This window comes from Monodelphis domestica, chromosome 1 (genome assembly GCF_027887165.1).
Source record: "Monodelphis domestica isolate mMonDom1 chromosome 1, mMonDom1.pri, whole genome shotgun sequence".
Lineage (NCBI taxonomy): Eukaryota > Metazoa > Chordata > Mammalia > Didelphimorphia > Didelphidae > Monodelphis > Monodelphis domestica.
In genome coordinates this window covers 114016885-114041136 of record NC_077227.1, presented here as the reverse complement: position 1 = coordinate 114041136, position 24252 = coordinate 114016885, and the positions used below count along the sequence as shown (strand labels likewise).

Here is a 24252-nt window from a genome sequence, read left to right as displayed (position 1 = left end):
CAGAGTTGCCTTTCAAAAGTTTTATTACTGGGATAGCTGACAAACAGAATATACACCTTTCTATTCCCATTCAATATTCTTCAGAGATTTTTTCATGTTTAACTTTCCTAAAAGTCTCTCTCTTTAACTTCTTTTTTGTTTAATTTATGATTAGGCAATTTATGATTGTTTAGGCAAATTGTGGTCCCTCTCTAATATACTTTTACTCTTTATTTCTTCCTATAATTCATTTAATTTTCCTTAAGAATTTTGGATGCTATACCATTTGGTGCATATAAATATTTAGCATTTATATTAATTTATTGACTATAATATCTTTTAGCAAAGTCATTTTCCTGTTTCTCTTTTAATTAGGTCTATTTTTGTGTTTGCTTTGTCTACTCCATTGTATAACTTAAGTATCCCATTTATGTAAAATAATTTCCCCCATTCTTTTTCTCTCTTCCCCCCCTCTTCTAGTACATTCATCTTCTACACCTTCCATTCTTTTAAAGATTGATCATTCCAACAGAACCCAACCACACCCAGATCTTCTGTCTAATTAGGATCCCTTTAATATTCCTGGTGATAAAATTCCAAGGCATCCTCTCCTCATATAATAATGTAAATAGTTTAAACTTAGTCTCTTATGCTTTCTCACTCATGTTTCCCTTTTTTTGCTTTTCTTGAATCCTTTGTTTCAATGCAGATTTCTTATTTAGCTGTCTGTGCACCTTAGAATGTTTGAAAGTCCTTGATTTTATTAAATATTATTTTTTCCTCTCTGTGATATTGTATTTAGTTTTGCTGGATAGGTTAAGTAATTGAAAACCTTTTGTAGTTGAAAACCCTTTGCAGAGGAGCTTATGCCCTACTATGAAGGTTTTATATTTTGGGCCCCAGGTTATATATCAAATTAATAAGCATTTATTAATCACCTAATATGTGCTGGCCACTGGAGATACAAAGAAAGGCCCAAAATAGTCCTTTCTCCCAAGTATAAACAAGTTAAATTGGAAATAAGTTGAAGGAAGGTACTAAGGCCTTTTTTCAATTAGTTCCTAAAGCCCTGCTCAGAAAGTATATTTATTGATCAATTGCCTCAGGCCCCAGTGAGAAGTGGCCCGAGGATATAGCTACTGTAGATTCCCTCCAGGGATGGGCAGAAAAATTGGGGTAAGGACTTCAAGAGAGTTTCCCCCTGCTTGTGGAAGAAGAAAGTAGAAATTGACCCTTGAGACCACAGTCTCCTTGGTCCCTCTTTCCTTTCATCCCCATTACACAGCGAGAAAACCAGTGAGAAAAAATCCCTTTAATTCACTTTTAGTTACATGAGCCATATAAGAAACGTTTATAAAACATAATGGGAAGCACTTCCACAGGGATGGTGGGGATGGGAGAGGAGGGGGCTACAGCTGACCCTACCATAAGATCAGGTCTCAGGAGGGGTCCTCCTCTTCTCAACAGAGGCTCAACTTCACCTAAAATCTAAGACTGAGATAGCCAATAAAAACAGCTGAGACTCAAAGGGTGGGGAGGAGAATACAGGAAGAGGTATAGCTTGGGTATAGGTGGGACTTGGGTTCCTTTAAAAGGCGAAGAGTCTAAGCATCTTTAATGTTCTCCTCCCTTTCTTCTCCTGGTTCCCAGGAGACTGGAGAACCTTCCTAGATAGTGGGGTATAACCAGACACACATCGATGGAGCAAGAAAGGTGATAAGATCTCAGCAAGTACATAAAGACACAAATAATCTCGCTCCTGAAGGGCTCCCTGGAACGATCCTCGGATTTCTCTTCTGTTAACGTTTATCCATTTTCAAAATCTTAGAAGTCACTGATGGTCCATGACCCTCAGCTCTGGTTTCCTTTGTTTTCTTCAGCCTCCTCATCACTTCTGCTGGCTTCTGCCTCAGCCTCACTATTGGCGGGGACAGGCGCACCCCGAACCCTTCTCCTCTCCACCCGGTATTCTTGTTGTCCCACAAAGGGCTTGCCTTGTACTATGAACACCCCATCGGTATAAGTGATGGACACTTCTGTAAAAGGGTAAGTACCATACATACGGAGCAGGTCATCCCGGACAAAGTCTGGCAGCTCCCTGTTTGGACTCCAGACACGGGTTATCCTCCCCCATCGAAGTTCCCCCCGAAAGAAACTTCCTTCAGACCACGACTCCTGTGATTGTTCTACCAATCCTGGACTTGACTGGCTGTGCAACCCACCACTCCCTGGGGTCGGGTAGTAGGGAATAGGGTTCATGTGCCCCAAGGGCCACACTGGATACAGGAAGGGGTAATAGGGGCTCAGAATGAAGAACTGAGGGGCCCTCTGCGGGTACCTTGCCAGGGAGGCTAGGGGCTGCCTATTAAAGTTGTGCATCTGGGTGGGAGGCAACACCATGGAGCCAGGCGTGTAGGTGTAGGCAAAGACTTGGGACTGGTCCCCTTGTGAGGGCAAGTAAGCAACAGGATACATGTTCCAAGGCTGGCACACCGCTGGTGCTTTATTGCATCGCTTCAAACCTGTGTCTGTGTCGCTTCAGGAGCTGGAGGCAAGAGGAGAGGGCCAAGAATAAATAAGGGTCAGGCCCCAATGATACCCTGTTCCCGCAGGGCTCTGTATCACCTGGACACCAGAATTCCCAGAGAGCTCAGACTTCTGCTGCCTTCCCCCTCTCTCCAGGGCAGCCCTCTCCTCTCTCACTCCCTCAGGCTCCTGTCTCATTATCTTCAAAGAGACCACCCTACTCCCCAGTCAGTCCAGTCATTCGACTCCACAGGCCCACTCCCAGAAATAGAGTGCTTGGGAAAGAGGCATGGGAGCCTCTTTCTCTGAGGGAAAGGAAGAATCTTCGCCCTGTTCCTGCTATCCCACTCTCTACCCTCACACCCCTTGGCACTCACCAGTTTTTGTGGATTGAGCTCAGTTTTCAGAGTAGGGGAGGGGGACAGTCCTTGAGAGTGGGGTCACCAGTGGGACCCCTTTCCTCCTCCCCTGTGAGGGGCTCTTTTCCTTATTCCCACTTCTAGGTCATGCCAGCTTTAGCCCTCCCTCCTCTCTGTTCTTTTCCTTGGGGAAAGGCCTGTTACTAGGCAAAGGGAAACAGTGCTAAGCCTAGGTGTATGCCTATCAACACAGACATGTATATACAAACACCTATGACTGGCTGGACCCAACTCTGGGAGGATGTGCTCACCTTCCCTCCTCCCCCAGGAACTTCTCCTTTAGTCCTTTCATCTTGGACTCCTCCCTTTATTTCCCACTCACTAGAACAGGGTTAGCCTTTTTTTCTGTCATGGACCCCTTTGGAAATCTTGTGAAACTTATAGCTCTTTTCTTTCTTTTAAACCCTTACCTTTCATCTTAGAATCAAAATTGCATTGGTTCTAAGGCAGAAGAGCAGGGAGGGCTAGGCAATGGGGGTAAGTGACTTGCCCAGGATCACCTAGCTAGGAAGTGTCTGAGGCCAGATTTGAACTTAGGACCTCCTGTCTCTGGGCCTGGCTTTCTATCTACTGGGCCACCCAGCTGCCCCCAGCTGCTCCCTATAGCTCTTTTCTTAGAATGTTTTTAAAGGACTAAAATTAAATATATAAAATTAAAAAGGAAACCAATCACACTGAAATCTAGTCATCAAAATTAAAATTCATTGACCCCCTGAAGTCTATGCCAAGGACAGAGAACTGGTGTTAACTTTTTTTTAAACCCTTACCTTCCATCTTGGAATCAATACTGTATATCGATTCTAAGGCAGAAGAGTGGTAAAGGGCTAGGCAATGGAGATTAAGTGACTTACCCAGGGTCACACAGCTGGGAAGTGTCTGAGGCCAGATTTGAACCTAGGACCTCCCATCTCTAGGCCTGGCTCTCAATCCACTGAGCTACCCCGATGCCCCGATGTCCCCTGGTTCTCTTTACCTTTTTCTACCCCCTAGTGTTCTGCTCAGAGTAGATATGTTCTAAAAGGAAAAGAGGATATACAGGAAATACCTTTTAAACTTAACCTGCATTATTAATATTTTCCCCTTCACTTACTTAAGTTTAGAAGATGGGTCAAACAATAAATCAAGCCCTTACTTATAGCATTTACCCATTTCTAAGGTAAAAATAGACTGAAAATTTAACAATGAGCTTTCCTGAGTCTATTTGAAGGGCTCCACTGTTCTAAACCTACCCTTCAAGGCCCAGCTGTTGGCCTGCTTCTGCCACAATGATTGCTTTAAGCCTACACTGATCTCTACCTTCTCTGTGTTCCCACAGTTCCTGCTCTCTGTATCTCTGATCATATAAAGCCTTGGATTGTTCTGTTTCCCTCACAAAACTCCCCTCCTCCTGTCCCATCTTTCCTCCTCAGCATCTCCTACCTATATCTCTTCCTTTTTATTTGTTTTACTACAATCCTGGATCAGGCTCTTATCTCCTGTTTGGACTATTTTATAAACTTCCTCACTGGTCTTCCTATCTCTAGTTCTTCCTGTCTCCTAGATTCCACATAATGGTTCTAAGATACTCCCCTACTCAAAAACTTTCCATGGCTTCCTATTGCCTCTAGAATAAAATACAAATTACTTATCTTGAATCAAGATCTTCTAGAACCTGGATTTCCTAATACTTCTCTATTCCCGTCACCCAAACTACATTTAGTCAGATAAGAGGGCTAGTTGTTAGGTTCTATCCTCCCTCAGTATGTGGAATAGATAGATAGATAGATGGATGAATATATAGCACACCTTACCCTCTTGGAGCTCTCCCTGGGACACCACAACAGCTTCCAAAATAAAGGTGTAGGTGTTTGCTTCTGTTATTTGTATAGTCCACCTAGAGCCTAACACCTCACAGGTTTGTCCACAGCAATGATGAACACCTGGGTTGATCCTCTCACTCACAGCAGACTCTCCCTTGCTGATTTTGACTCTCAGCTGATTGGACTGCATTTTATAAGAGGACAGCCCCTTTCAGTCCCCAGCAGCCTTTGCTCATTCTTCTTGAAGAAGAAGACAACCAACAAATTATGTCCTCTCAGCCCTAGGTATAACTTGGTAGGAAGAGAATTATTAAGGGAGGAGGGCCTTCACCTTCTAATATATAGTGGGTTTCCCACTAGCTTTCCATGTGGTATTGAGTTAAATCCCTTTTTCTCTCTGGACCTCGATTTCCTCATCTACACAATAGAGGCGTTTACAGTTTGAATCTCTCCACAAGATTGTTGTATGGGTCAAATGAAATCATGATTCTAAAAGGTCTATGTAAATCTAAAGTGTTTCAGATATATGAAAGAGATTGTTATTGTGCTAGTATGTGAAGTTCAGTCATTTCAATCATCTAATTATTTATGATTCCATTTGGGGTTTTCTTAGAAAAGATATTTAAAGTGGTTTGTGATTTCCTTTTCTAGCCCATTTTATAGATGAAGAAACTGAGGCAAAGAGTTTACATGACTTGCTCAGGGTCACCCAGTTATTAAGTGACTGAGCTCAGATTTGATTTCAGGAAAATGAGTCTTCCAGTCTCCAGGCTGGACACTCTAGCCCCTGTGGCACCTAGCTGTCCATGCATAGCGTTTATCTGAGTACCTAAATGTCTATTTCTATGTATTTCTATGTGTATCTCTATTCTGAGCTTATGTATCATGTTTTGGGGGTGTATGGGTGTTCAAGGAGGACTAGAACCTCTGGTGTGAAGGCTTGCTGAGCCCTCTTCAGGGCCACTCAACTACCTTTGGTGTCCCCCTGGCACTCCACCTTCACCTGTGACTGCCAGAAACTGTAGCATGTGCAGTGGCCACATCCTACTAAATCATCTTGGCAGGCAAGCTAAGCCAGGTTGAGGGTAATCAATGGATCACAAATCCCTAGGTGAGTTTGGGGGATGTCTACCTTAAGCACATGAAGATACCACTCTCATGGGCAGAAGAAAACAATTTGTTCCAAAATCCATGAAAACAGGTGAAGCAGACACAGTGGAGCACTTAGAGCTTGGTCAGACACCAAAGACACTCCTATGTCCCCCGGAGCCATCAGCAGTCATTCTGACTTTTGTCTTGCCACTGGCCTTTTGAAGACTGGAAGAGACTGTGAGGCTGACAACTTTCTGCCTCACTTAAATACAATTCATGCACAAGTCAAGACATCAGCCTCTGCTGTCATCAGTCCTCTTCAAAAATGGGTAAGCAACAATTTGGTTTTTGTATATGTCTGTATTTTTACGACTTTTTGTGTGTGTGTGTCATAGAACTTAGAGCTGGAAAGGACTGTGAGATCATTTAATTGAACTTTCCTTTTCCACCCCACGACCCTCTTCCCTCCATCCCTTTTTATAGCCAACAAAACTAAGCCCTGGAAAGGTTTTTAATTCAAGGTCACATAAGTAGAGCTTTAGATTTGAGAACTGGTCACCAACACCATATCACAATGGTCGAATGATGAACAAAACCATCTATGAGCATTTATATAATGCCTTAAGGTTTGCAAACCATTTCATAAATATCTCATTTTATACCCCTCCTCACTCCACTCCTCATGGCTCCAAAATGATCCTATTTTTTTCTTGAGCAAAAATCTGGGTTAAGTGGATTGACAGGATACAGGAGCCCAGATGTTGCCATTTACTTCCTCTCACCTTGGCCCCAAGACTTGATTCTAGGATTCAGGAGAAGAAAATTCAAACAATGTAATTAATGGTAACAAATATCAATGGAGACTGTATGAGGGTAACTATTTACATTGTATCTAAATACACGAGGGAGCCAGGAGACACAAAGGAAGCCTCCCAACATGAAACAGTATTTAATTAAGTCCTCTAGAGAATGTGAGCCATGCAAATTACTCAGTAGTTCAGAGAACACATGGAACCAGAGGGCCAAGAACGACAATTCTTTTTTTAACCTAACGTAATATTTTATTTTCCCCCAATTACATGTAACAATTTTAACATCCATTTTCCAAAATTCTGAGTTCAAATTCTCTTTCCCTCTCCCCTCCAAGATAGCAATCAGCTTGATCTAGATTATATATGTGTGATCATGCAAAGCATATCTCCACATTGGTCATGCTATGGGAGAAGCCTCATAAAACAAAACAACAACAACAAAAACATATGAAGAAAATAAAGTGAAAACTAATACAGGGACAACTAGGTGGTTCAGTAGATAGAGAGCCAGGCCTGGAGTAAGGGCTCAAATCTGGCCTCAGATATTTCCCAGATTCTGTGATCCTAGGCAAGTCATGTAACTCCCATTGTCTAGCCTTAGTCTTCTGTCTTAGAATTGTTACTAAGACAGAAAGTAAGAGGGTTTTTTTTTTGGTTTGTTTTTTTTATGAGGCAAAAAAGAAAACAGCATGCTTTGATCTGCATTTAGATTCCATCAATTTTTTCTCTGGCAGTGGATAGCATTTTTCATCATAAGTCTTTTAGCATTGTCTTGGATCATTGTGTTGCTGAGAATAGCCAAGCCATTCATAGTGGATCCTCATACAATGTTATTGTTACCATGTACAACGTTCTCCTTGGTTCTCCTCATTTCACTTTACATCAGTTCATATAGGTGAAAGACATTTCTTGAATAAAGTGGGACTAGAGATGAACCTTGAGGCATGGATAAAATTTAGATGGCAAGGCAGTTTCTCCCCACCGGAAATTTCTTCTCTCTCCGTGTTATCTAGCTCTTCCCCTTATAATGTCTTGTCTCTCCAACCAAACTGTGAGCTCCCTGAAAGGGACAGCATCTCTCTTCTTTCCCCCTCTCCCCCTCTCCCTTCTTCTGTCATCCTCTTTTCTCCTCTCTGGTTGATATAAGGCTTATAATATATAGTACTATACTATACCTAGACTATTATAATAGCCTTCTGATTGGTCTCTCTGTCTCAAGTCTTACCCACCCTTCTAGCTTCCACTTATCTGTCAAAACAATGTTCCTCACATAAAACATTCCATCATCTCCTTATTTCAGGCATTTTTGATAGCTGTACTCCATTGCTTGGAATTTTCTCCCTCCTGGATTCCTTCAACTTCCCACCTTTTTTTTTTTTGAGAAGCCTTTCCTGGTTCCCCTTAAAGTTAGTGCTTTCCCTCTGTTACTGATCTCTTAGTCCTGTATGTGTCTGGTTAATATATAATTGTATATTTGTTGTCTTCCCACTTAGACTATGAGCTCCTCACCAGAGGGAACTGTCTTTGACCTCTCATTGTATTCCCCAGCACTCAGCACAGTGGAGAATCAAGCACTTTTAAAAATTCTTTAAAAATTTCATTTTTGTTTTCAGTTTCTCATTCTCTCCCTCCCTCCCCAATTCTTTGAGAAGGCAAGAAATATGGTACCATTATACATATATAGTCATTCAAAATAAATTTCTGAATTAGCCTTAATAAAAAAAAGGAAGAAAAAATTAAGAAAGGGAGGAAATTCTTTCATCTGTACTCTGAGAACATTGGTTGTCTATCTGGAGGTGGATAGCATTTTAGTCCTTGGGAGCTGTCTGGTTCATTGTGTTAATCAGTTTCTAAGTCTTTCACAGTTGATTATCCTTACAATATTGCTGTTACTATGGAGATTGTTCTCCTGCTTTCTGCTTACTTCACTTTGCATTGGTTCATTTCCCAATTGATGGCCATCCCCTCAGTTTCCAGTTCTTTGCCACCATGAAAAGAGCTGCTCTAAATCTTTTTGAAAGATGGTCCTTAGTAGTAGGCACCTAATAAAAGTTTGTTTATTGCCTGACTGACTTGGGTACATGGCAGGTCCAGGACTAGTCATAGAAAATAAGCCCTGATTTGATTGAATTGAAATGGAAGTGAAGACAGTATGAGTATCAGTATGGATGGCACTGACAGGGAAGAATTTGGGAGAAGTTGTCACCTTCTTCCCATACAGGAAAAAGGAGGTGGGATTTCAGTAATTGTTTGATGCCAGGAAGAGAGGGATAGATGACTTAATGGACTGGGGAACATTATAGAAGGAGGAAAAGCATAAGGGTAGGAGGTAGAGGTGAGCTGAGTAGAGCAGAGAGCATGAGAACTAGGTTCAAGATAAAGAGCAGAGGACAAGGCCATGTCTGGGCATACAGAGATCCTTGGTAAAGATTTCATAACTGATTGGCTTTGAGTTACTCACCTCTCAAATGAAAGGTTGGCAGCCATAGCACTGCTGGGTTTATACCCCAAAGAGATAATAAGGAAAAAGACATGTACAAGAATATTCATAGCTGTGCTCTTTGTGGTGGCAAAAAACTGGAAAATGAGGGGATGCCCTTCAATTGGGGAATGGCTGAACAAATTGTGGTATATGTTGGTGATGGAATACTATTGTGCTCAAAGGAATAATAAAGTGGAGGAATTCCATGGGGACTGGAACAACCTCCAGGAATTGACCCAGAGTGAGAGGAGCAGAACCAGGAGAATATTATACACAGAGACTGATACACTGTGGTGCAATCGAATGTAATGGACTTCTCCATTAGTGGCAATGCAGTGATCCTGAACAACTCAGAGGGATTTATGAGAAAGAACACTATCTACATTCAGAGGAAAAACTGTGGGAGTGGAAACACAGAAGAAAAACAACTGCTTGATTACATGGGTCGAGGGGATATGATTGGGGATGTAGACTCTAAATGAACATCTTAGTGCAAACACCAACAACATGGAAATATGTTCTGATCAAGGACACATGTAAAACCCAGTGGAATTTTGCATCAGCTATGGGGAAGGGGAAGGGTGAGGGGAAGGGAGGGAAAGAATATGATTCTTGTAACCAAGGAATAATGTTCTAAACTGACTATTTAAATAAAATTTAAAATAAAATAAAAATAAAATAAAATGAAAGGTTGGACTAAACAGTTTCTAAGATCTCTTCCAATTCTAGCATTGTATGATTCTATAATTAGAAGATAATCTATTATGGAAGACTTTTACAAAAGAACTATAACTGGGGCAGGATGATTATGCCTTTGTACCAGGGTATTGAATTCAGAGAATACTGATAGTAATTTATACTCCTTTGGTATTATGGTAGCAACAACTTAACATCTGGTTAACAAGAATAATTGCTTAAAAAAGTTACTAGTTGATGGGGTAAGGGGGAGGTTGCTTTCCCTTACTCCCATATCAGCAGAAACTTTCTTTCTTTATTCCCAATCACCCAAAGGCACCTATTTTGCCACTTGCCCTGGGTTCAGGGTATGACATTTGCTCCAGAAGTAAAAATTCCTAGTTAAAGCTCTGGTTTCAAAGGAATATGGTATAGTGTGCAGAACATTGAATTAGGGGGCAGCTAGGTGGCCCAGTGGATTGAGAGCCAGGCCTAGAGACAAGAGATCTTGGGTTCAAATCTAGACCCAGAAACTTCCTAGCTGTGTGACCCTGGGGTAGTCAATTAATTCCCATTGCCTATTCCTTATGGCTTTTCTTCATTGGGACCAAAACACAGTATTGATTCTAAGATGGAAAGTAAGGGTTTAAAAAAATATATTGAATTGGGAACCAAGAGTCCAGGATTCTAGCCTTGGCTCTCACTAATCCACTGGTATAAATAGGATTGTCTGATGTGAATTTCATGGCGTTAGTTTGAATTCATTTTAAAAGGGAATGGTAATCCTTGGGGTTTTAAAATTTTTTTTTATTGATATCTTTTATATCACTTTCAATTCTGATTATATCCTTTTCCTTTCCCTTCCCAGCATGCTATTCCCTCATAACAAATAATTTTTTTGTTTTATATTTTTATTTTTTACCAATTACATGTAATAACACATTTCCACACAAGTTTTCCTAAGTTATATGATGGAATTTATCTCTCTCCCTCCCTACCCTTTCCCCTCACTGTGCTGACATGCTGTTTGTTCTGGGGTATACATGTATTTTCATGCAAAACATATTTCTATATTTATTTTTGTGACTCAGAAAACCCAAACTCCACAACATAAACACAAATAAACAATTGAAAAAATTGTATGATTTCATCTTCGTTCTAAGTCCAACAGTAAAGAATTGTTTTTAAAAGAGGGGGAAAAAAGTAAGCAATTAAGCAAACGTAATACCTCCATACCAAGTAAGCTATGCAATGTCCACACGTGTAGTTCCCAATCTCTGCAAAGAAGGAATGTAGGTGCATTTTTCTATTTTTTCTCCAAAGTAATTAATGGCCAATATTCAATATGGTCAAAATCAACTCGGTATTCAGGGTTTTTAAAATTTACATTGTTTATACTGTTTCTCTTGTTTTGCTATTTCACTCTGCAAAATAACATTTAAGTCTTTCTATGCTGCTACTTTTTTTTTTTAACCCTTACCTTCTGTCTTAGAATCAATACTATGTATTGGTTTCAAGACAAGAATGGTAAGGGCTAGGCAATGGGGGTTAAGTGACTTGTCCAGGGTCACACAGCTAGGAAGTATTTGGGGTCACATTTGAATCTAGGGCTTCCCATCTCTAGGCCTAGCTCTCAGTTCATTGAGCTACCTTGCTGCCCCCTCCATGCTTCTTTTTAAAAATAAAATTTTGATAGCTTTTGTTTTATGTTGTCTTAATCTCCCCTGAAATTCCTTTTCCTCACCTCTCCTGGAGAGACATCCCCTAAAACAAATATTTTTTTTTAAAGAAAAGAGGAAGAGTAAAAAATTAATCAACAAAACCAATGAATAGTCTAAAATAATCTGAAAATACCTTCAATTTTCCACATCCATGGACCCTGCCTTCTCTCAAAGAAATGTGTGTACAGGCAAGTATCTTCTCCCATCTCTTCTTTGAGGCCAAACATATTCTTGTAATTTTTGTAACATTCATTTTCAACCCTGTTGTGCTTTTCCCTTCATTTCTATAGATAGAATCATAGGGTTACATTATTTTTTCTGCTTTGCTTACTAAACTGGGCACCAGTTGATCGTTTCCCATGGGTCTCTGCTTGCATCCTACTGCCATTTCTTAGGGCAGGATACTATTTCACTTCGTTGTTGATGGGCATCTACTTTGACAGTTTTTTTGCTCCCACAAAAGGCTCTCCTAGAAATATCTTGACGTAGGCAGGTCCTTTCTTTATGTCTTGGACCTCCTTGGGATCTGTTGCCTAGCAGTGAAACCTTTGGGTCAAAAGGTACGGACGTTCGAATCCCTTTTTTGGGAGAAGGCCCTTTCCTTAATGGGGGAAACCTTTTACAGCTCCATCTACGGTGAATTATTGTGGCTGCCTTGCCTGAGATCCTCAACAGTGGCTGGGTGGGGGCTTTTACCCTAAGAGTCTGGGGCAGGCTCTGCTGCTGCCTTGGCTGCTGCCCAAGCCCTGGTTACCGCAGAGCGGGCCCGGAAGAGGAGCCCCCAGCAATGCCCCCTTACACGTACACCTTTTCTACGTGCCAGGTCACGGAGGGCAGGTGCCCACACCAAAGATGGCAGCAGAGGCGACAAAGGACATACCCCAGCCAGGGTTTAAGGGGGGAGGTGGGACTGAAGTGATACTGAGCCAATGGCTGAGCCAAAGGTAGGCGGGATTTGCGGGGGGGAGGGGCGGCTTCGCGCAGGCGCCCTGTTCTCTCAGTCCCTGGCCGCCTGAGTCTTCTGATGGGATCCACGGGGCCCAGGTAAGCTGGGAGAGAATCCCCCGGGTCGTGGCTAGGGTGGGCGATGGGTGGCTCTGCCCCAATCCCCAGGCGCTGGCTGCTCGTGGAGGACATTCTCCGGGGAGTTCCTCACGGGAACGCAAGGAGCAGGCTTCCAAGAGTGGAGGCGTAGAGGAGGGGGTCCTCTGGTGATGAAAGTCCTGACCTGGGACGGAGGCAGGATGTGGCTTCTGGGCTATGGAATGCACCAGCGGAGCTACCCTTAACTTCTCAGATCTCTGTTTATTCATTTGTAAATCGAATGTGATAAGTACTTGAATTGCTCATCCCTCCGGGCTTTTCCTACCCACCACTGCCTCTTTTGAAATTAAGAATAATTTTGGAGAGGAATTTGGGAGAAGAGAACAGTCAAGGGAAGAGAGTACAAAGAGAACTTTAAAAAAACTCTTAATCTGCTGTCTTAGAATCAATACTAAGTAGTCGTTCCAAGTGACTTATCCAGGGTCATGCAGCCAGGAAGTAAGTGTCTGTGGCCAGTTTTGAATCTAGGTCCTCCCCACCCCAGGCCTGGTGCTCTATCCACAGTGCTACCTAATTGCCCCAAAGAGAGCTTTTTTTTCAAGGGCTTATGTGGATGTGAATTGTTATTTCCCACCTCAAGTACTGCTTTAGAGAGAGGGGGCAAGGAGGGAGGTTCCCTCTCTTGGTCACACTGTCCCTGTCTCTCTCTGTCTCTCTCAAAATCTCTCTCCCTCCCCCCCTCTCCTCCTCTCTCTCACCCCCTCTGTCATGACTGACAGCTCCTCATTTCATTCATTTTTAAAGATGGGTATCATTAAGTGTCCCCTCTTTGTTCAGCTGGGCAGTGGGAGAAGGCAGGCTGGATGGAGACAGGTGGCAATTCTTGACCTTGCTTTCTGGGGCTGGCTGGAGAGACCTGAAGCCAGACACCAAACCCTAGACTGGCGTTGAGTTTGTTGAGGTCTTTGTCTTTGAAAAGCTTGATTAAGTTTACAAGTGTTTATTAAGTATTATGCCACAAGCACTGGAATCTTGGAAGTTAAAACCTGGTTTTACCTCTGTGTATTTCTTAATCTTCCCTGATCTTCAGTTTCCTAAAAGGAGGAGCTAAAAGTTGATGCCCTGGAAGGTCTTTTTCAGGTCTGCTTCTATTATCCTCTGACATTTGACTGATGAAAAAATTAGAAGGCAATTGTGTGTGGGTGGGTGGGTGTGTACAGACAGCTGGGTGGCTCAGTGGATAGAGAGCCAGACGTGGAGATGAGAGGTTCTGGGTTCAAATTTGGCCTCAGCCAATTCCTAGCTGTGTGACCCTGGATAAGTCACTTAACCCCCATTGCCTAACCTACACAGTATTGATTCTAAGACACAAGGTAAGAGTTCAAATAAGAGAGAGAAAGGGAGAGAAGAGAAGGAGGGGGCAGTTAGGTAGCCCAGTGGATAGAGAGCCAGGCCTGGATACAGGAGATCCTGGGTTCAAATGTGGCCTCAGACTTTTCCTAACTGTGTAACCCTGGGCAAGTCACTTAACCCCTTTGCCTAGCCCTTAGGGCTCATCTGCTTTGGAACCTGTCAATCAATTCTAAGGCAGAAGATAAGGGTTTGTTTTTTTTAAAGGAGAGGATGAGATCAGATCCCCTCTCAGCTATGGCCAGAGGGCAGAGCTCTTAACCAAATGAGAGGCCTAGGCAACAGAAGCCTAGCTGGGGATGTTGAGAAACTATCTCTGACCTCAAAGATCTTACATTCTTCTGGGGAGAAACAATACATATATACGAGAGTGAAGGGAATAAGCATTTATAGAGGCCTACTCATGCCACAGCAACCCTCTAAAGTATTTTCCTTAGTTGGGAAAACTGAGGCAAACAGGTTAAGTGGCTTCAGCTAGTGTCAGAGGTTGAATCAGAACTCTTGCTGACTCCAGGGCAGAACACTCTATAGCTACCTGCCTCCTCATACCCAAACAAATACAGAACATTCACAAAGCAAATGTAAAGTCATTTGAGAGGGTGAGGCATTAGATGGGGGCCCTGGGGTGGACTTCTTGAGGAGGTGGTGCTTGAGCTGAGGCCTGGAAGGAAGCCTGGGATTGTAGGAGACAGTGGTGAGATGGGAGTGTTCTAGGCATGGAGACGGGAGATGGAATGTTGTGTCCTCAGCTCAGGAAAAAGGGGGGCTGACTAGAGTTTTAACCCAGCACTAAGCTGTTTGGTTTTTGTTTTGTTTTTTTTTCAAAGGCTTAGAATCAATACTGAATCAGTTTCAAGGCTGAAGAGTGATATGGGCAAGGCAATTGGAAAGAAGTGATTTGTCCAGGTTCACACAGCTAGGACGTGTTGAAGCCAAATTTGAACCCAGGACCTCCTATCTCCAGGCCTTTCTGTCTATCCACTGAACCACCTAGCTTCCCGTAAGTTATTTCTTTAAACAGAACAAACCCTGGATGTCTTCCTCCTCCCCTGCTGTCCATGGGGGTGCCCTAGGAAATGATGTCTTCTCAAAGTATTTCCTGCTTGTTATCCTTGAATCGGAGGTGGAGCCTGGGTGTCTGCCAGGCCATTTAGAAGATCCTGGAGCTAATAGGAAAGCTAAATAAAATCACGATTACTCTATTCTACCCTTCTCTTCCTCAGGTTGGGAGCTACCTGGAAGGTGAGAGATTAGGGTAGGGGTAGAGTGGGGTTTGGTCTCCTTTAGCCAAAACAAAACACCCCAAAACTTAGTGCCTTCTTTAATTGAGTCTTAATCTCAAAGGAGGCAGAAACCCTGAATTTGGAGTCAGAGGACCTGAATGTGAATCCTTCCTTTGCCCCTAACTTCCCACTGTGTTTTTCTTGAATCTCCCAGATCTTTGGTTTCCTCGGCTATGAAATGTGGGGATTAGGTGAGGTGACCTGTAAGGTCCCTTTTAGCTCTGCTTCTATTCTCCTCTGACTTGGTTAAAAAATTGGCTGGTTAAAAAATTAGAAGAGAAATGAGATCGGCTTCTCTCACAACTCCAGCTGGTGATGGGGGTGGAGGGGAAGAGTTTTTTATTTTATTTTTACACTTTTCACATGGTTACATGATCCTTGTTGTCTCCCTCCTTCCTGGAGTTAACAAACAATTCCACTGAGTTATACATATATTATCACTCAAACCCCATTTCCATATTATTCGTTTTTGTAAGAGTCATCTTTTAAAACCACAACCCCAAAGCCTATATGGAGGGGAAGAGTTCTTCAGCAAGCCAGAGGTCAAGGCAATAGGAACACAGAGAAACAGAGAAGCTGAGAGGATCTGAAAGGCTTTCTGGGGTGACGTCTGAGCTGGGTATTAAAGGAAGGGAGGCGAGAAGGCGGGAGGGCACAGATGATGGGTGTCATGTGTGAGGCACGTACATGGAAGTCCAGTTTGGCAAGACCATAAAGTCTGGGAAGAGAAGCAATATGAAGGTTAGGGCCAAGTTGTGAAGTTCTTTAAACGTCAAATAGAGCTTATAGTTTATCTGAAAGGCAAGGGGAAGGAATTTTTTGGGAGGAGCACTAGAATTGAATCACAGGGACAGAGGTCAGAGTTGCATTTAAGGGAGATCACTCTGGCAGCCTCCTGGAGCATGGATCCCAGTGAGAAGGGACTGGAGACTGTAAGACTGGCCAGTTAGGAGGCCCTCCTTGGTCAGCTGTTTTTTCAGTCATAGTTGACTCTTTGTGACTACTTCTTGGCAAAGTGACTGGCATGCTTCGCCATTCCCTTCTCTAGTTCATTTTACAGGGGAGGAAATTGAGGCCAACAGTTAGGTGACTTGCCCAGGGTCACCCAGCTAGTAAGTATCAGATCTGAATTTAGGAAGATGAGTCTACCTGACTCCAGGCTAGGCACTCTATGCACTGGGATACCAACTTGCCCCAGAAGGCCTTTGGAGTCTTGACCAGAGAGGTTGGACCAAGATGGCAGTCACATAAAAGGATTAGACGCGAGAGCCATAGAGGTAGAAATGATGTGTGTGGTGAGGGGAAATGAGGGGCTCGGGATAATTTCAAAGTCTGAACCTGGGAGACTGAAGTACTTGCTGATTTAAAAAAGAGAGTTCTTGCTTGCTGTCAAGAAACTTATCATCTTAACAGAAATGGATGATGGCTTAGGCCATACTGGCCCTGGCTGCTTACCAGTCTCTGGTGCAAAGCTGGCTTACAGTGGTTTGTGTTCATTCTGTTCTTCCTCAGGGGGCAAGGATGGTCTGGCCCTGGACGGGGCATACGGAGGCAGGTACGCCGGCACCCCTGACCCGCTGAGGCCTGGGGCCGTGGGCCATGGCAGGTCAGCCCCTGGCCTGGCTCTTCAGCCTGCCCACCGCTGTGGTCTATGGTTCCTTGTCCCTCTTTGTCACCATCCTACACAATGTGTTCCTGCTCTACTACGTGGACACCTTTGTCTCTGTGTACAAGATTGACAAGCTGGCCTTCTGGGTTGGAGAGGTAGGTGCCCCAGGGGTTTCCTGACTAGCTGGGCCTCTGGCGTGGGCCTGGAATTCAGGTCCTCTGGCTTCAGAACTGGTGCTCTTTCCCCTGGGTCTTGTGGCCTCCCAACACTAATCTCTCAGGCTCTGCAGCCATTCCGCACCCAGGAGGATTCTACCAGACCACCCCTTAGAGAACCCCAGAAGCTTGGAGCTGGGAAGAGACTTTAACGTTGAGGAATGGGGAAGGCACCCCCAGAGAGAGCCTAGGGGCCCCCAGGTACTTAGCCCCTTGGCTTCTCTTTAACCCAGGCCATGTTGGTGTGAATGGGCTTAGGCTCTCTACTTCCCAGCCCTTAATTGCCTTCAGTATAACAGTTGTGTGGTTTTTTTAAGACCCTTACCTTTTGTCTTAGCATCAATTCTAAGGCTAGCCATGGAGGCTAAGTGACTTGCCCAGGGTCACACAGCTAGGACGTGTCTGAGGTCAGACTTGAGCCTGCTCTCTATCCACTGAGCCATCTAGCTGCCCCTGGTATAATTATTCTTACTCACCCCTGTTTGCAGACAGTGTTTCTCCTCTGGAACAGCCTCAATGACCCACTCTTTGGCTGGCTCAGTGACCGTGTCTTCCTCAGCTCCCCACCCAGGTATGTGATTAGAGACCAATGGCTGTATTAGGCATCCTGGCAGAGCGTGAAGTGGTCTTATTGACAATCTAGGCCAGAACTTTCATTTTTCAGATTGGGGAAATTGAGGCCCAGTGATAGGAAATAGAGGGACTTACCCAAGGTCCCACAATGAGGTAGTGGCAGAAGCTTATTTCTGTGGCTTTCCTTCCAGGGCTTTCTCTGCCACATTGTGTTGCCTGTTTTCATTACTTTGTGGGGCCACTCTCTTGCCTAGGACCCATGTCCCAAGGGCCCTTTCATGGTGCCCGGAGCCAGAGGACGCAGAGAAATCATTCCTGGGTGGGCCCCTACTCCTCTAAGTTCTGTCTCTTCCTGCCACCAGTATGAGTCTGGGGAAGGAAGGAGGAAGGCAAGGATGGGCCCCTTCTAACTGGTGACTGTCCCCAAGCCGTGATGCCTCCCTGTGTCCTTCCCCCATCCCTTTTTCCAGGATCAGAGGTATAGAACAAGGGATGGGTCTCTTGATCCTCCAGGAGGGAAAGTCTGGAAGGATTTGACATTCCTGGAGAGGGACTCCCGATCACTGATTTAGGGGATGGCTTATCAGCGTCCCTTCTGTAAACTGTTCTAGGGTTCCAGGAGGGCGTGCTTGTGGGGAGAGGGCGACGTATCCTGACTCCTTCCTTCGTCCTTTCACAGGGCAGGAGCTTCAATCCCATCCCAGGATGTGGTTCTGACGAGGCTCCGGACCCTCAGCCGGCATGGCCCATTGCTGGCCCTGGCCTTCCTGGCATTCTGGGTGCGGTGGGCACCCACAGGGATGCAGTTCTTGCTTTGCCTGTGTCTGTATGACGGCTTCCTGACCTTGGTGGACCTCAATCACCACGCTTTGCTGGCTGACCTGGCCCTGTCTGCCCATGGCCGAACACACCTCAATTTCTACTGCTCGCTCTTCAGCGCGGCTGGCTCCCTCTCCGTCTTTGCCTCCTACGCTGTCTGGAACAAGGAAGATTTCTCTTCCTTCCGTGCCTTCTGTGTGATTCTGGCTGTCTGCTCTGGGCTTGGCTTTACTGGGGCTACATGGCTACTGAGGCAGCGCTTTGAGACAGAAGGGAGGACGCTGGGGGCCTTGCATTCAGCTTCCGAAGGGTAAGTGGGTCATTGTATCCCTGGCCTCCGTGGGATTCACCCCACATGTGTTACTTGCCTGCTCTGTTCTGGAAATCCAGAAACAAAAGTGACTGACTGGAGAGGGAGCCTGTGAGCCCAGGGAAGTGTCATACGATGTAAAATGAGGTAGAGGAGATTGCTAACAGCCAAGGGAGCCACAGAAGGTTTCACAGAAGAAGAGGCACCTGAGCTGGGCTTGAAGGAAGTGGAGGCTGCTGAGAGGAGGAGTTAAGGAGGAATTGCATTTCAGAAATGGGCTTGTCTTAATGTCCTGACTTCTTTCTTTTCCACAGTTGTGCTTTTTTATTATTTTATTTTTATTTATCATTTATCATACTTTCTTTTTGTTCTTTTTCTTTTTTAAATAACCCTTAGCCACCTACTTTCCTTTTTTCTTAAAAACAAAACAAAACAAAACACCAACAACTGTGTATTGATTGTAAGGCAGAAGAGTAGTAAAAGCTAGGCAATGGACATTAAGTGACTTGCCCAGGGTCACACAATTAGGAAGTGCCTGAGTACAGATTTTGAACCCCAGATCTTCCATCTCTAGGACTGGCTCTAGAGTTACCCAGCTGCCCCCTATTTATTTTTCTTGAAGTATTTCATGGTTAAATCACACTCATTTCAAAACATATCCCTCCCCATCCTTCACCTTCATTGAGCTGTAATGAAGAATAAGGAAGAAAAAGACAGGGAGTGGGAGAGTATTTCCATAAAATCAACCAGCCTATTAGTTATTTGACCAACTCTGGTCAGTGACGAAGGGAAAGAGATGTATTTGCTCAGCCCTTGTCTGGGCCAAACCTGGTCAGTTTAATACACAGAATTCATTTTTGTTTTAACTTTCTTTTGAATGGTGTTTGTTTTCCTGTGACTCTTCATTCCCCCAGTTAATATGGTTTCTCCTTCTTTCCAGAACTCTTTGTGTATGTCATTTCTTATGGCACAGTAACATTCCGTTACATTATTGTATTACAGTTTGTTTAGCCCTCCTTTCCTCCTTCCTTTCTTCCTTTTTTTCTCCATTCCTTTGCTTTTCCTTCCCTCCTTGCCTTCCTTCATGCCTTCCTCCCTCTCTCCCTTCTTCCCTCCCTTCCTTCCTTCCTTCTTGCTATTATTGCAAAAATCCTACAAATATTTTTGGATATGTGGGGCCATTCTTTCTATCTCTGATCTCCTTTTTGGGGGAGGTGGAGGGATATGTTCCTAGCAGTGGATCTTTGGCTCTGAGGGTATGAGGCTTTGTAGTCACTTTTTTAGCATAATTCCCAAATACTTTCCATGTCAGAACAGTTCCAATAGTGCTTTTCTGTAGCCCCTTGAACACTAATAATTTCTGTCTTTTGTCATCTTTGCCAGTTTGCTGGGTGTAGGATGAAACTTCATTTGTTTTGATCTGCATTTCCCTTATTTTATGATTTGGAGCATCTTTTCATATCCATGGGCCATTCATCACAGCAGCCTAATTTCTGGTTCTGTTTGTGGGGAAGAGGGAGGGAGGGAGAGAGAGAGAAAAGGAGAGAACCGGAAAGCTGTGGGGTCAGAAGGAGGGGGAGGAGAGCCACATTGCCCTTGTCTGTCTCTGCCTCGACAGCCTGGATGTGGAGGAGCCATCAGCAAGTGAAGAAGAAAAGAGGGTCACCCTGGGCGAGTACCTCCAGCAGCTGGCACGCCACCGAAACTTCCTCTGGTTCGTAGGCATGAACTTGGTGCAGGTATGGGAATCATTCTTGTCCTTCTCACCGCGTCCCTATCCCAGGGTGAGCCCTGTGGCGATGGCTGGGTACGGAGCCCGGCGAGGAGAGCCCCAGGGAGCTAGACCAACGTGGGTAGAGCGAGAAGCCTGGGAGCCCTGGATTGGCAGGTAGAGGCCCTGGAATGAAAGCCCGGTACCTTTACTTACCCATATTTCCTGTATTGCCCCTTACTCTCTTTGGGCGTCAGTCTTTTTCACGTGGAGTGTGAGGGAGCTGAGCGATGTCATCTCAAAAATCTCTTCCGGCTCTCAGGCTTGTACCATGGCTTGCCGCATGGTGTAGAGAGGAAAGCACTGGCCTGAGCCAGCACACCTGCTTGTTTCCAGCCACAACTCTGTATTCTTTGGTCAGGTCACTTGAGGCCTCAGTTTCCTCTATTAAAAAAGGAGCTCCAACTAGGTTGGAATAGACACACTACTTTGTGGTCAGACAAAATTTTGACAGCTCAGGAATCTGTACGTTTCTGAAAACTGGGTGCCAGATCGGGCTATCTGGGGCAGAGTGAAGCCCAGCTGGCCCAGGCCTGTCCCGCTGTGTCTGTGTCATGTCCCTGCTGTCGCTGGAGTCAAGTTTATCTCATGCATCCCCAGTCCTACCAGTATCTTAACTCACAAGGTGCAAACACAGAAGTTCCATTTTAAAATATTACTGATATTTTAAATTGTTCCACTAAGACTTAAGTCCTTTAATGTATTGGTTCTAGGGCAGAAGAGCAGTAAGGACTAGGATGGGGGTTGAGTGACTCGCCCAGGGTCACACAACTAGGAAGTACCTGAGGCTATATTTGAACCCAGAACCTTCCATCTTGAGGCTCGGCTCTATCCACTGAGTCACCCAGCTGCCCCCCCAAACTAATCGGTTTCAATAAAAACCATTTGACTCTTTCCTGTGAATGTTAAGCACAATTAGTAGAAAGTATGACAGTTTCCGTTCCCAGATTGCAGCATTTCACATCTGTTGTGGGAAAGACATTTTTCACATAAATTTTAAACCTTTTCCTTAGGAATAATAGTATAGTAGTTGACCTAGATTTTTTTTTCCTTTTAATTGGCCCATTTTCCAAAAAGGTGGCTCATCTTTTCAAATTCTGTACCCATTTTCCATGACAACTGCCTTTAAGCACCAGCTCAGGCCTCCCTTTCCCAGCTCTCTCCTGCCGACTTTTCTCCTCATGGTGCCTGTTGGGTTCTAGGTCTTCCACTGCCACTTCAACAGCAACTTCTTCCCTCTCTTTCTGGAGCACCTGCTGTCGGACCAGATCTCTCTCTCTATGGGCTCCTTCCTGTTGGGTGAGTCGGGGATTTTGGACACATAGGGGTGGGTCTTGGCTGTTAACACAAGTAAAATCCCAGGTGAGACATCCTTCAGGTTCAATCCCCGCAAACCCAGGGAAGTGAGGTCCATGTGGTGACAAGCTGTGGCGAGAGCCTCATCTCTTGGAGGGCTCCGTAGCGGAGCCTGCGCCTAGATCTGAGGCTCCTAGCTCTTGGCTTGGTTTCTCAGGTGGGGATGGAGGAGATCTAGATGAAAGGCCAGAAAGGAGTCATTAGGGAGCTGAAGTGTTAGGGCCGTGGCTCTGAAGGTTTGCTCGTGTGAGTTGGAGTAAGGCCTGCGGGGAGTTATCCCCTGGCCCTGCCTCTCATCTTTTTGACTTGGGGCAGATGGGAAGTTGGGGGATCCAGACTTCTGAGGTTTTGCCATGGAGGACCACTCCTGGGGTCTGTGATAGTCAAGGATGGTCATCAGGGTCCAAGGAGGCAGGTTCAGGGAAGAACGTGGAAAATGCCAGGGCTTCCTGGGCAACGGAGCAGGATCCTGCCTCATCCTAACTTGCAGAGACCTTTCACCAGGGGTGTCCTACATCGCTCCTCATCTCAACAACCTCTACTTCTTGACACTGTGCCAAAGATGGGGCGTGTATGCCGTGGTACGAGGGCTCTTCCTTCTCAAGCTGGGCCTCAGTCTGCTCATGTTGTTGGCCGGACCAGACCACCTCCACCTCCTCTGCATCTTCATTGCCAGGTATACGGGACCCGTCTAGTCCCAGCTTTCCTGGCCCACCCCTGACCAGGCTGACTGCCCCTGTAGGGCCCCCAGACTCTTCATTCCCATGCTAACATTAGTCCCAATAGAGCCTCCATGCTCGCTTTATTCACTTTCCTTCCCCAGCTCAGGATCACCTGTTTATCCCTTTCCTCCTCCTGACCCTGTGGTTTCTCATGTGCAGCAACCGTGTGTTCACTGAGGGCACCTGTAAGCTGCTGACCCTGGTGGTCACAGACCTGGTGGACGAAGACTTGGTGCTGAACCGACGGAAGCAGGCAGCTTCAGCGCTGCTCTTTGGAATGGTGGCCTTGGTGACCAAACCTGGCCAGACTTTTGCCCCATTGCTGGGCACTTGGCTACTCTGCTTCTATACTGGTGAGTAGAACCACCCCTCAGTGGAAGATGTGTGGGTGGAGGATGAACCTAGATAGGGAGGGAATATTGTTGACTTTATGGCATCTGTGGCTAGCTCTGCCCTGCCCTTCCTTAGGTGCCAAGCAAACAACATTTGGTTTGACATTTCCTTTCTCGTTTCAGGTCATGACCTTTTCCAGCAGCCTTTGCTGAACCCAGTGGGCAGTGCAAGGCCTTGGCTGGATCCTCCTGCCCCACCCCGGGCATCAACGTTACGTCAGGGATGCTTCTACTTGCTGGTGCTGGTGCCTATCATGTGTGCGCTGCTGCAGCTGATCACTTGGTCCCAGTTCACTTTGCATGGGAGGCGCCTCCACATGGTCAAGGCCCAACGCCAGAGTCTGTCCAAGCCCTGGGCTCTGGATATTAAGACTGTCTGAGGAGCCTCAAGGGAAGGCAGACCATGGTGCTGGTTGCCAACTATTCTCTTACCCTAGCCAGGAACTCTCCTCTGGTTTTGTTTCTCAGGTACAGCAGGGATGTAACGTGGCCAGGGAGGAAGAACTCTAGGGTTTTCCCTTGGACCCAGATGCTGAGGTCACAATTCTCCAACCTTCTTACCTTCTGGCTTTTAACTCAGGGAGAAGGCTATGAAGTGAGTCCTTGGGATCTGGTCATCAGCTGCTTATCAGGAATTGGGTAGGGCCGAGATGGGGACAGGTAGACTGCCCTCCCTCCCAGTCTAGGGCTGCACCTGTCTGATATCCAAAACAGATATTGAATGGAGCTCTCCATCCCCCTAATTGCCCTTGTACAGAGAGGGCAACAGGGAGGGCTGAGGGCAGACCCCTACAAAGGCCTGGCTTGGCTGTGCCTGCCTGGGCAGAGGCTGTTAGGTGGAATTGTTCTCCATAAGGACGGTCATGTTGAGGATGGGCAGTGGGCCGACATGACTCCCAGAGCTTGGCCTGTCACTGAAAGGTGGTGGCACTTTGTGAGTGCCTGTGTCCCCCAAACCTGCCATTTTAGGTCCTTTCTATTTTGTGCTTTACTTCCCCCAGGAATGGGCTCATTTTGCAGGGACTCATTAAAGCCAGTAAATCATTTTTGCTCTTTAGGCCTCTTCTGTCAGGGGCTGGGGTACATCACAATGGGCAGTTGGTCCAAGTGGTTCAAAGCTGAAGGAATCCAGGGGAGGCGTGGGATGCTCCACACCAACCAGAGAAGAGGGAGGACTCCAAGGAGCCAAGTGGGTGAGAAGCCCGAGCTAAAGGCAGGGTGGTGGAAAGAGCCCTGGATTTTT

The 24252-nt window shown here is 45.3% G+C and overlaps 2 protein-coding genes across 7 annotated transcripts; one reads left to right on the top strand and one right to left on the bottom strand.

The window, feature by feature from the left end:
- Window positions 1-1265: 1265 nt before the first annotated feature.
- C1H10orf95 (chromosome 1 C10orf95 homolog) lies at window positions 1266-4948 on the bottom strand. Of its 4 annotated transcripts, XM_056804747.1 has the most exons (3): window positions 4715-4948; window positions 3898-3938; window positions 1266-2524 (listed from the first exon to the last, which is right to left on the bottom strand). In XM_056804747.1, exon 3 carries the CDS (start codon window positions 2452-2454, stop codon window positions 1831-1833), a length of 624 nt encoding a protein of 207 aa, XP_056660725.1. In that variant the 5' UTR covers window positions 2455-2524; window positions 3898-3938; window positions 4715-4948; the 3' UTR covers window positions 1266-1830. The 4 variants fall into 4 exon arrangements, with proteins under 4 accessions (XP_056660725.1, XP_007479161.2, XP_007479159.2 ...); XM_007479099.3 differs by lacking the exon at window positions 3898-3938 and having other exon boundaries at window positions 4710-4948; XM_007479097.3 differs by lacking the exon at window positions 3898-3938 and having other exon boundaries at window positions 4715-4946.
- Window positions 1893-24055, top strand: MFSD13A (major facilitator superfamily domain containing 13A). 3 transcript variants are annotated; one of them, XM_056804701.1, is made up of 12 exons: window positions 1893-2025; window positions 5925-6144; window positions 12329-12549; window positions 14787-14959; window positions 16755-17006; window positions 17555-17637; window positions 18319-18768; window positions 20387-20507; window positions 21742-21838; window positions 22400-22571; window positions 22777-22970; window positions 23133-24055. In XM_056804701.1, the coding sequence occupies exons 5-12, from the start codon at window positions 16842-16844 to the stop codon at window positions 23387-23389; spliced, it is 1539 nt and encodes a 512-aa protein (XP_056660679.1). In that variant the 5' UTR covers window positions 1893-2025; window positions 5925-6144; window positions 12329-12549; window positions 14787-14959; window positions 16755-16841; the 3' UTR covers window positions 23390-24055. The 3 variants fall into 3 exon arrangements, with proteins under 3 accessions (XP_056660679.1, XP_007479157.1, XP_007479158.1); XM_007479095.3 differs by lacking the exon at window positions 12329-12549; XM_007479096.3 differs by lacking the exon at window positions 14787-14959.
- Window positions 24056-24252: the final 197 nt, after the last annotated feature.

Excerpts from the sequence above, each read along its gene's own strand:
- C1H10orf95 (XM_007479099.3), bottom strand. The coding sequence starts at position 2,454 with ATGTATCCTGTTGCTTACTTGCCCTCACAAGGGGACCAGTCCCAAGTC.
- MFSD13A (XM_007479095.3), top strand. The coding sequence starts at position 16,842 with ATGGCAGGTCAGCCCCTGGCCTGGCTCTTCAGCCTGCCCACCGCTGTG. Across the intron at positions 17,638-18,318 it reads TTCCTCAGCTCCCCACCCAG|GGCAGGAGCTTCAATCCCAT; the intron begins GTATGTGATTAG and ends GTCCTTTCACAG. Across the intron at positions 18,769-20,386 it reads TTGCATTCAGCTTCCGAAGG|CCTGGATGTGGAGGAGCCAT; the intron begins GTAAGTGGGTCA and ends CTGCCTCGACAG.